Source organism: Rhinopithecus roxellana, chromosome 11 (assembly GCF_007565055.1).
Source record: "Rhinopithecus roxellana isolate Shanxi Qingling chromosome 11, ASM756505v1, whole genome shotgun sequence".
Taxonomy (NCBI): Eukaryota; Metazoa; Chordata; class Mammalia; order Primates; family Cercopithecidae; genus Rhinopithecus; species Rhinopithecus roxellana.
Window position 1 is genome coordinate 106,481,967 of NC_044559.1, and position 12,062 is coordinate 106,494,028.

At 40.4% G+C, this 12,062-nt stretch overlaps 1 protein-coding gene across 2 annotated transcripts in view; it reads right to left on the reverse strand.

Moving 5' to 3' along the window:
* MASTL (microtubule associated serine/threonine kinase like) overlaps positions 1-12,062 on the reverse strand; it is a 34,517-nt gene that overhangs the window by 6,613 nt on the left and 15,842 nt on the right. Inside the window, exons 8-9 of one of the 2 annotated variants that reach the window (XM_010381430.2) lie at positions 9,122-10,261; positions 7,072-7,210 (exon numbers count right to left, since the gene is read on the reverse strand). In XM_010381430.2, the coding sequence (XP_010379732.1) occupies positions 7,072-7,210; positions 9,122-10,261 (1,279 nt within the window). Of the gene's footprint in view, positions 1-7,071; positions 7,214-9,121; positions 10,262-12,062 lie in introns of both variants that reach the window. The other variant, XM_010381429.2, reaches the window with a different exon arrangement.

Genomic DNA, 12,062 nt, shown 5'->3' on the forward strand with positions numbered 1-12,062 from the left:
TCTCTAGCAAGCCTCTGTCTCCTTGTAATCAGCTCCCCTCTCGGTGACTTGCTTGTTGCATCCTTACAATGTATTTTCCTACTTCCTCTAATAAATTTGCCTTTCTTTACCTATGACTGTCTTGGTCAATTCCTTTATTGCCCACACCATCGCCCCAGATACTCACTATCTGCAACATTAATATGTGCACATTTTGGCATTATCAAAAGTGCAATAACCCACATTGTTTTCACTTGGGCAATGTGATAACTGCTTTCCTCTTTATTTTCCAAGAAGTTTAGATTACCAATTACCCCAGCTGATTAAAGAAAAGATAAAGCCATTTTTTTCATTTATTAATAATTTCTGACATTCTGGATATGTTATGTATCGTAAATCCTAAAATTATTCTCTAAAATAAGCAGACTACTACTCAATTTCATATCAGGAAATGTAAACATTTACATGATTATTCTGTATCCTGCACAAGGTATGAGATAAGCCAGCAACATTTACAGTAATTGAAGGAAAGCCTGGTAACTAGGGAAGGCCTTACTTATAGAGTATTTTAATGGGGCTTTATTCCTTTTAGGAACACAGAGGGACAAATTAGTTTAGCAAAGAATATTCACTTAAACTACGGTTTCAACAGGTAAGTAGGAGATGTCTTAAGAAATAGGTAAAATTAATTTCTAAATAAAATATTCATTGGATGCAACATTTATATACAAAGTTTGTTGTTGTTGTTGTTGTGTGTGTGTTTTTTGAGAAGGGAGTCTCGCTCTGTCGCCCGGGCTGGAGTGCAGTGGTGCGATCTCAGCTCACTGCAAGCTCCGCCTCCTGGATTCATGCCATTCTCCCGCCTCAGCGGGAGAGCAGCTGGGACTCTCCCCAGCAGCTGGGACTACAGGCGCCCACCACCATATCCGGCTGAGTTTTTTCTGTATTTTTAGTAGAGACGGGGTTTCACCATGTTAGCCAGGATGGTCTCAATCTCCTGACCTCATGATCCGCCTCCCTCAGCCTCCCAAAGTGCTGGGATTATAGGCATGAGCCACCGTACCCGGCCACAAAGATGTTTTTAACAGTAATTTTAAATATGATCTTATAAACTATAAACTGGTTTATACTTTAGTTCTATGAATAAAGTGTTTCCTAAGAAAAGGTTAATTTTAGTTCAAAAATGGATAACTTCAATATAAATTAAGAACAGGGATCCTAGTCTAGTGCTAAATTTGCCTTAAAGTTACTCTTTAAAGACAACTTCACAAAATTCTTTATTGTGGTTAAAAAACTGCCACCATTCCATTTGAAGACAACTAGGAAAGCATTGTGGAATCTGATCTTAGGAAAAACAGCTGCATGCATTTAGAGTGCCATTTTACCTGCAAGCCATATAATCCCATCTTCCCTTAAAGGAACACAAAATGCAAATGTTCTATAGGCTTCTATTTCTATAATACTATAAAAACATACAAACCACCTCAGTTAGTAGGCCTTTCAAGCAGCACTGAGAAAGAATTATCCCAACGGATTAGATAATGTAACCAAATAACAGAAAAGTAGGGGGAATTAGAAAAAAAAATTTACTTATTTTACTTATTAGGTTAGAAATTAGGCCCCTTTTACCAGCTCAGCTAAAATATACTTGTGTTTAAAAAAAAATACATGATTTCTGCATGGATATGCCACACATACCCATATACTTAAGTCAAAGTCTAATAAGATCACATAGTGGAATAAAACTTTGCAATTATATGTTATAAGGCACAGAAAAAGAACAGCCTTGTTTTACATTGCTGGCTTTCTAATTCAAAACTCACTCCTTTAGTTTATAGAATATGTTGATATTGTTACACTTTTTTATTTTCTAATGATAATAAAAGATTTGGAAAATTAGAGCCCTTCTGTAGTTGTTAATTTTTTATTTTTATTTTTATTTTTTTGAGATGGAGTCTCGCTCTGTCACCCAGGCTGGAGTGCAGTGGTGCAATCTCAGCTCACTGCAACCTCCGCCACCTGGGTGCAAGTGATTCTCCTGCCTCAGCCTCTTGAGTAGCTAGGATTACAGGCATGAGCCACCATATCCAGCTAATTTTTGTCTTTTTTTAAGTGGAGACAGGGTTTCGCCATGTTGGGCAGGCTGGTCTCGAACTCCTAACCTCAGGTGACCTACCTGACTCAGCCTCCCAAAGCGCTGGCATTATAGGTGTGAGCCACAGTGCCAGCCATTTTAAATATTTGTATCAATACTATTTCTTCTGTTGTAATAAAAAAGACTTTATCTTCACTCTGTGCTACCTTTAGAAGTTAATGAAAAATGCCTCAGGCCTACATTTCTTTTCACAGAGAAGAACCACCTCTCTGGATGTCTTGCTGCTGAGAAGACAGAAGACAGTTCATTTTTGTATTTCACAAGTGAGCTAAAAGGAAAAATAGTTTTTTATGCAATGTGATCTAGTTATACTTTGACTGTTCAGTTTCATGTGCTTTGCCGCATTACTTTATAGAGAAGCTCACTCACCGGAAGTCAGAAATCCTGCATGTAAGAAAACAGTAGTTAGGTACATTGCATTAAAATTATTAGAGTCCCTTCCCTCTTCACTCACTGAACTGGGCACCAGGTATTGTGCCAGATATAAAAGATACAAAGAGGATTAAGGAAAATCTCTTTTCCCAAAGAGAAACCAGCCTACTCTGGGAGAGACAATACAGAGAATTTTAACACACTAAGCTGAAACAAAAAGGTGCATATAAAGTTATGGAAAACTCAGGACAGAGTCCCTGGCTCATCTCTGCTGAGGCAAGATGGAGGGGCATCAGGAAGGTCATGGTTGGGTCTCAGCATGTTGTCAGCGTGTTGTTTAGCTGAGGGAGCTAGATGTCTCACTAAAACAGTGGCAAGATGCTATAAAATACATCTTTATGTTTGAAGCTTACTTTCACACTCTGTCCTTAGAGATAATGCAAATTATAATATAGAAAATGGGCTAGCAAATCTGTGACAGAGCAAAAGAGGCACTATATAAAAATCAGTGCTCACAGGAATTTATTTGCTTTGGCTAAGAGAGAAAGAGGAACATTAAATGTGTCTATTTCCAATATTGTAGAGATTATTAATATCAGTTACTGAGTGCTTCCAAGGAATTCAGGAGTGTTGTGCCGACGGTAGAAAACTCACACTCTTGGCTGGGTGCAGTGGCTCACGCCTGTAATCCCAGCACTTTGGGAGGCTGAGCACTTTGGGTGGATCACGAGGTAAGGAGTTCAAGACCAGCCTGGCCATGATGGTGAAACCCTGTCTCTACTAAAAATACAAAAATTAGCCAAGCATTGGGGCGGGTGCCTGTAAGCTACTTGGGAGGCTGAGGCAGATAATTGCTTGCTTGAACCCAGGAGGCGGGAGTTGCAGTGAGCTGAGACTGCGCCACTGCACTCTAGCCTGGGCGACAAAGTGAGACTCCGTCTCAAAAAAAAAAAAAAAAAAAAAGGAAAGAAAGAAAACTCACAGTCTCCTCAAGAAGTTTTCTTAAGCTTTTGTAGTGGAGATAAATTAACAATTAATTACAACACAGGAAGAATGGCATATTTTAAACAGTTTCTAATAAGGTAACAGAAGTGAATAATTCCCAGTAGTTGATCAAGGGATGCTTTATGGAAGAGGTAACATTTGAAATGATGAAATGAGAAGAATTTGACTGGAAGATACTAGGAAACTGGCTTTGCTCAAATAAGGTTAAATACACAAGCAAAATAAGGAGGACCTGAAAATTAAATGTATTTAAGAAATGGAATGGGAACATAAGGCATATAAAGAGACTCTTTGAGAGACAAGGCTGGTATGAGAGCTACAACCTCAAATGCCATGATCAATTTGGATTTTACTTAGCAGCTAAGAGGCAGCCACTGTAGTTTTCTGAGAAGGGAAACAGAATAAGCCATGTGATGGTTTGGGAAGAAAAATCTGGTGGCAATGATTATTAATAATAAGATGAAGTTGAAGAGACCAGATAGAAGGGCACTAAAATAATAAAAGAGAAAGATGAGTTCTTAAAGAGAACAGTGGCAGAGAAGAAAATGAGAGGTGAAATGCTGCAGAGATCTAATTGGCTGGATTTAAATGCTGGAAATACTGCAGAGATCTAATTGGCTGCATTTAAATGCTGGAATGTAGGAAACAAAGATTGTGTCACCATGAAGGTGATGCAACTGAGGTAGGGAACAGAGGAAGAGCTAGCTGGATAACAAGCCCAGTTTTTTCTTTTTCTTTCTTTTTTTTGAGATGGAGTCTTGCTCTGTCACCCAGTCTGGAGTGCAGTGGCATGATCTTGGCTCACTGCAACCTCCGCCTCTCAGGTTGGAGCGATTTTCCTGTCTCAGCCTCCTGAGTAGCTGGGATTACAGACGCACACCACCATGCCTGGCTAATTTTTGTATTTTTAGTAGAGACGGGGTTTTACCATGTTGGCCAGGCTGGTCTTGAACTCCTGACCTGAAGTGATCCACCCACCTTGGCCTCCCAAAGTGCTGGGATTACAGCCATGTGCCACAGCACCAGGCCCCACAAGTCCACTTTTGATACCCAACATTTGAAAGACCAGTAGAATACTGAATAGCCAGATTGGCTGTGTGTCTGCTGCCTAGAGAAGGTCAGGATTAGAGACAGCTATTTGGGAATCATCAACATGGAGGTGACAATTGAAGTCATGGGAGTGATGAGATGAACAGGGAGCACGTGTAGGGCAAAAAGGGTAAGGGCAGAATCTCGAAGAACTAAATTTAGAAGAGGTAAGGAAGGAACTGAAGAGCAGGAACAGAGGTCGGGGAATGAGAAGAGATGACTGGATTTGACAATAAGGAAATCGCTGGTGCCCATTAAGAAGTTTCAGTTAGGCAGGGCACGGTGGCTCACGCCTGTAATCCCAGCACTTTGGGAGGCTGAGGCAGGCGGATCACCTGAGGTCAGGAGTTTGAGACCAGCCTGACCAACATGGAGAAACCCTATCTCTACTAAAAATACAAAATTAGCCGGGCATGGTGGTGGCGCATGCCTGTAATCCCAGCTACTCGGGAGGCTGAGGCAGGAGAATCACTTGAACCTGGGAGACGGAGGTTGCGGTGAGCTGAGATCGTGCCATTGCACTCCAGCCTGGGCAACAAGAGCGAAACTCCATCTCTAAATAAATAAATAATAAATAAAATAATTTTCAGTTAAATAGTGAGATGATGATCAAATTGCCAGAGCAAGATAATCAAAGAAAGAGGAAACCTTTGAGAAGTTAGGCAATGAGGGGAAGACAAGGGTGGAAACTTATTTTTAGGCTGAGGATAAAAGTCAGTAAGGAAATAAAAACAGAAGAAAGGCTGTGAGAGGTGGGGTGGGGAGGATGAAACAGATGATCATGAAAAGAGCTCAAAGAAATGGGAAGTAAGTAACATCAACATGTAGAAGGGTTTCATGTAATGGGCTGAACTGTGTCCCTCCCAAAAAAGGTATGTTGAAGTCCTAACCCCCAGTACCTAAGAATGACCTTATTTGGAAATGGGTTTTTCTAAATATGATTAACTAGGTTAAGATGAGGTCATACTGGAGTAAGATGGGCCCCTAATGACTGGCGTCCTTCTAAGAAGCCAGCCCTGTGATGATAGAGACACAGGGAGAACACCATCACAGAAAGAGGGAGAAATGGAATGAGGCATCTTCAAGTCAAGGAACACTGAGGATTGCCAGTGAACCACCAGAAGCCAGGAAGAGGCAAAGAAGGATTTCCCTACAGGTTTCAGGGGGAGGATAGCCCTGTGGACACCTGATTTTGGACCTCTAGCTTCTAGAACTGTGAAACAGTGAATTTTTATTGGTTTGAGACACCCAGTTTGTGCTACAGCATCCCTAGGAAAATGAATACAGTTCATTTCAGAATGTAGGAAGGGAACCATTTTCAAAGAGAGAAAGGGAAGAAAAGAATATAGGTGCAAATGTCATCTTTTTATTCTTTTTTTTTTTGAGACGGAGTCTTGCTTTGTTGCCCAGGCTGGAGTGTAGTGGCGCGATCCTGGCTCACTGCAACGTCGGCCTCCCAGGTTCAAGCAATTCTCATGCCTCAGCCTCCCAAATAGCTGGGATTACAGGCATGCACCACCATGCCCAGCTAGTTGTTGTGTTTTTAGTAGAGATGAGGTTTCACCATGTTGGCCGGCTTGGTCTTGAACTCCTGGCCTCAAGGGATCCACCTGCCTCGGACTCCCAACGTGCTAGGATTACAGCACCTGTGAGCCACCGTGCCCGGCCCTATCTTTTTATTCTTAATGTTCTGTTTTGAAGGATGATGGTTCATTTCTGGCTTGACTCTTCTGGTAAGGATATAAGTGAGAATAAGTTCTAAACAGGAACAGAAATTTAGACCCAACATTGTAGTACCGAGCCCAAACTCCATCCAACCTGAAGAAACATTAAGAGGTAAGATAGGCAGGGTGCGGTGGCTCATGCCTGTAATACCAGCACTTTGGGAGGCCAAGGCAGGCGGATCACCTGAGGTCAGGAGTTTGAGATTAGTCTGGCCAACATGGCGAAACTGTCTCTACTAAAAATACAAAAATTAGCCGGGCATGGTGGTGGACGACTATAATCCCGCCTACTCAGGAGGCTGAGCCCAGAGAATCATCTGAACTCGGGAGGCAGAGATTGCAGTGAGCCGAGATCGCGCCATTGCACTCCAGCCTGGGTGACAAAAGAGAAACTCTGTCTCAAAAATAAAAAAAAAACAAACAAACAAACAAAAAAAAAGAGGTAAGATAATATCAAGGGTGGCAGGTGTGGTTTTTCTGGAACATTGAGACTGAACCAGAAGGCAAAGGACAAATGACTGCATGTACTTTAGCGTCTGGTTTTTTACATTCAGAGAGTGGGATAGCCATGGCCACTGCTATTTTATTTTCCTATGATAAATGCCATATAAATATGAGAGTACTGGATGAGCTCATTTTCTTTTACTTTAGGTAATGTAAGTACTGAAGAAATTTTTAAAAATTTAACCTTGAAAGATAATGTAGCAACAGATAATACTTCAAAAACTCAAGACATGCAAGCCTTACCATGGACCCTGCCTAGTAACAGCTCGGGTGCAAGGTAGTCTGGGGTTCCTAGAATTCGCCCATCATCAACGGGGGCTGCCCCTCTTCTCACACTCTTCGGAGTTCGGTACGGAGTTCCTGACTTGATCTGATTTGGGGTCTGCTAATTCAAAAAGCGTTTAAGAGATAACAAATATCTTAATTCCTTTTACACTGAATAGGAAACAGTGAAACACACAAGCCAAATAACTAGCTTATAGGCTACTAAGCGTAAAAGATGTAGTCAAATTTTTGATAAGTTTTAAAAATGAATGCATTAGTTATAATTATTAAAACGTCCTTTTATCTAGTGAAGTTCAAAAGCTTAGATAACATTCATTATTCCAATAGGATCTGGATAAGAAACAATAAAAATGTCTGCAAGAAAAACGTTCAATGAAAAAATATGCAAGAAGACTGATGGCATGGATAATACAAGCTTAAGAAGAGCCACTGAGGCCGGGCGTGGTGGCTCACACCTGTAATTCCAGCACTTTGGGAGGTTGAGGCAGGTGGATCATGAGGTCAGGAGTTCAAGACCAGCCTGGCCAAGATGGTGAAACCCTGTCTCTACTAAAAATACAAAAAATCAGCTGAGCATGGTGGCGGGCACCAGTAATCCCAGCTACTTAGAAGGCTGAGGCAGACAACTGCTTACACCTGGAGGGGCGGAGGTTGCAGTGAGCTGAGATCCGGCCACTGCACTCCAGCCTGGGCGACACAGCGAGACTCCGTCTCACAAAAAAAAAAAAAAAAAAAAGCCACTGAGGAAGGCCATGGCTGACAAATGATTAAGACAACACGTAAGACAGAACTACATATAACCTCTTGTACTAAATAGCATTTAAAATTTTTTGAGACAGAGTTTTGCTCTTGTTGTCCAGGCTGGAGTGCTATGGTGCGATCTTGGCTTACCACAACCTCCGCCTCCTGGGTTCAAGGGATTTTCCTGCCTCAGCCTCCCGAGTAGCTAGGATTACAGGCATGCACCACCATGCCTGACTAATTTTGTATTTTTAGTAGAGACGGGGTTTCTCCATGTTGGTCAGGCTGGTCTTGAACTCCTGACCTGAAGTGATCCACCCACCTTGGCCTCCCAAAGTGCTGGGATTACAGCCATGTGCCACAGCACCAGGCCCCACAAGTCCACTTTTGATACCCAACATTTGAAAGACCAGTAGAATACTGAATAGCCAGATTGGCTGTGTGTCTGCTGCCTAGAGAAGGTCAGGATTAGAGACAGGAGGTTGCAGTGAGCCAAGATCACGCCACTACAACTCCAGCCTGGTGACAGAGCAAGACTCTGTCTCAAAAAAAAAAAAAAAAAAAAAAAAGAAATGTATATTTTTCAACTGTTATTCTGTTAAGAAAATAGATCATCTAAATATGTCCTTGGAAGGCAGTAAGGTAGAGTGGACTTTAATTTTGTATCTCTGGCCGGGTGCGGTGGCTCACACATGTAATCCCAGCACTTTGGGAGGCCAAGGTGGGCGGATTGCTTGAGGTCAGGAGTTTGAGATCAGCCTGGGCAACATGGTGAAATGCCGTCTCTATTATAAATACAAAAATTAGCCAGGTGTGGTGGTAGGCCCCTGTAATTCTAGCTACTCGGGATTAGGCTGAGGCAGGAGAATTGCTTGAACCTGGGGAGTGAAGTTTGCAATGAGCCAAGATCACACTACTGCACTCCAGCCTGGGCAAAAGAACGAGTCTGTCTCAAAAATGATAATAATAATAATAATAATAATTTTGCAACTCATAGTACTGTAGGGATCAAGTGAAAATATGTGATTGTATTTTCTTAGAAAAGTACATAAACTACACAAATGGAAGGAGGCATTACAACTAAAAATAATAAACATGATTTCTACCAGTTTTACCTTTCTAGGTAAAAACTTAAAACAGCCCAAAGATTCTCAACAAGAACAAAACTATGTGATTAATACTGCATAGTCTAGCTTAGAGGCAAATGTCTGTCTTCATAGTTTTTCTAAAATCCAAAAAATAAAGTGTTAGAAAGTTATAAATATACCTGATATGGCATACAGGATCTTCTTTTTTGAGTAGGGGTTACAGCCATGGGACATGAACCACTGTAGGCACACGAAATATCCATTGCATCTAAAGAAGTCATGTTCATTTTGGATGGTTCTGAGTTATTGGATGCATTAATATGACTGTTAAAACTTCGAAAAGCTACAGCATTTCTTTTAGAGGCTAACGTTTTCAGCACCTCCAAAGGAGGAGCTAACATTTTTTGGTGACTCTCTTGTACAGCAGGGTTCTCGTCACCTTTTGGTGAGGTCTTTTCTTGGCAATCTGGTGATACAATAAGTGGATCTTCAATATTTGATTCTTCAAAAGAGGATTCTTTCATGCTTCTATCTGGATCTAAGGGCTGACTTTCTAATGGACTTTCCATTATAGAAATTCCAGGAAAAGATGAATCAGAGTTCATAGAAATATTTTTAGAAGCTCTATCATCATCAGAATATAGAAAACTAGAACTTAAGTAGTCCCTCTTACTATTCTTTTCACAATCTTCATCCAGTTCACACATAAGGTTTTTCGCTATCATTGGTATTGGTAATTTTTCTGGTGTTTGTTGTTTATCAGTAAAAGAATTGACAATGTTCTCCTTATTAGCACAGTCATTTTGTTGACTTTTGTGCACTGATAGCTTCAGGTCCTGAACTTCAACTGTTAAGCCTGTATTTTGATTTGTATAACAATCTATCATTTCGTTATGCTTATACTCTACACAAGTTTTTTTATTCTGTATGATTTTTTTACAAGGACTGGAGTCAACCAAATCAAAATTTCTTTTTAAACTTCTTTTCCCAAGGTGCTCTTCAGATATCCCACCAGAATCCACAGCCCACTGATGTGACTGATGGAAACCTGACTGTCTTGTGTCAGTGTCCATATTTATATTATTTACATCCAGTTCTACTGCTTCCCAAGAAACTTCCCCAGATAAGCAATTTTTAGCAAAGTTTACACAAGAGCGTCCAGTGGTGGGAAGGGCACTGCTGTTATGAATGGGAGAAACAGCTAACTCAAGATCCTTTTTATTGAAACCCTTTGTCTCAATAGCATTTGGAGATTTTGCGTATAACTTTTCAACTGTATTCCAACTCATCATTGTTGGGCCCAATGCTTCGTCATTTTCCTAAGAGGGAAAAAAATATTTGTTTTAGTTATATAAAGCTGATATTCTTTGACCTTTTAACTATGGTCCACTAAGGTAGGATAAACGACCCTATAAACTATTATGCTACCTGTTCCCACTTTCGAATGGAAAAAATAAACAACAGAGGATTAAAAAGCAATATAAACAATTATAAGCGAATATACATTATTCTGAATGAAATGGTCTAAAATTTAAATAAATTATTCTATAATACTTATTTTGATAGTATATCACAGGTTACTTAAACAGGACAAATTAACAGGCAACATATTCAGGCATACTTGGGGGTAAGGCTGCATTATGTACATACCTATTTTGCAATAGGTATATGGATGATTCTGTTTTTTTTTTTGAAACAGTGTCTTGCTCTGTCACCCAGGCTGAAGTACAGTGGTGCAATCTCAGCTCACTGCAGCCTCCGCCTCCTGGGTTCAAGCAATTCTCCCACCTCAGCCTCCCAAGTAGCTGGGATTACAGGGGCACACCACCACGCCCAGATAATTTTTGCATTTTTTTTTTTTTTTTTTTTTAATGGAGATGGAGTTTCACTATGTTGGCCAGGCTAGTCTCAAACTCCTGACCTCAGGTGATCCACCTGCCTAGGCCTCCCAAAGTGCTGGGATTATAGGCCTAAGCTACCACACCTGGTCTGGATGATTCTGTTTTGAACTGCAAAATACACAGGGCTTGAAATTTAGTCAATGAAAAATTATAGACCTAAAATATTGTTAATGTAACTATGTATTACTTCATATAAGTATTAAAAAACCAAGCTAAGGATGAACTGACATTAATGGTAATTAATAATTACAAACCCCAAAGAGCAGAAATTAAAATCCATTGTCAAGATGAACTGATAATGCATTAATAATGATATGTTTTTTTCTGAATTCCAACTATCTGTGGGTACTTGTGGGTACTCAGCTTTATACATAATATTGCAAATTGGTGCTTGGTGATCAAGATTTTTACAAGATTAGTCAAGTAGAGTGAGTCTTAAGTAAACTCTAATAGTGCTTATTTTTGATGTATAAATAGTAAACTTTATTAACTATCATTAACTTAGTAATAATAATGAGCACTTAGTCACAAGCAAAAAGGATTTTTTTTTTTTTTTTTGAAGATGGAGTTTTGTTCTTGTCGCCCAGTCTGGAGTCATGACCTCCGCTCACTGCAACCTCTGCCTCCCGGGTTCAAGCAATTCTCCTGCCTCAGCCTCCTGAGTAGCTGGGATTACGAGCGCCTGCCACCACGCCCAGCTGATGTTTGTATTTTTAGTAGAGATGGGGTTTTGCCATGTTGGCCAGGCTGGTCACAAACTCCTGACCTAGGTGATATACCCGCCTTGGCCTCCCAAAGTGCTGGGATTACAGGCATGAGCCACCGCGTCTGGCCTAAAAAAGGATATTCTTGAATTATATCTCACTGATCTGCAAGCACAGAAAATGATGCATGTGGGGATCAGTATAAGGTTTTTCAGAGGGTGCCTTATCATTCCTCTGATCATAACTTGAGAGGCACCACTATAATCGCACCATTGCATCCCTCAGGGATGCAGAAGTGGGAGGAAGATGGTAAAGCCGTGTGTAATTTGAAATAGTAAACAATATGTTTTCTTCAATAGGAAAGGAGTGCAATAATAGAACTAGGAATAGAAATCTGTTTATCCTGCAGAATATACTACCTTACTTTATAACAAGAGAAGGAAAAAAGATTAAGAAATTCTGGCTTAGTTAAAAGTTAATTTGATCTTGCTTATAAAATACAAATATCCAATAAT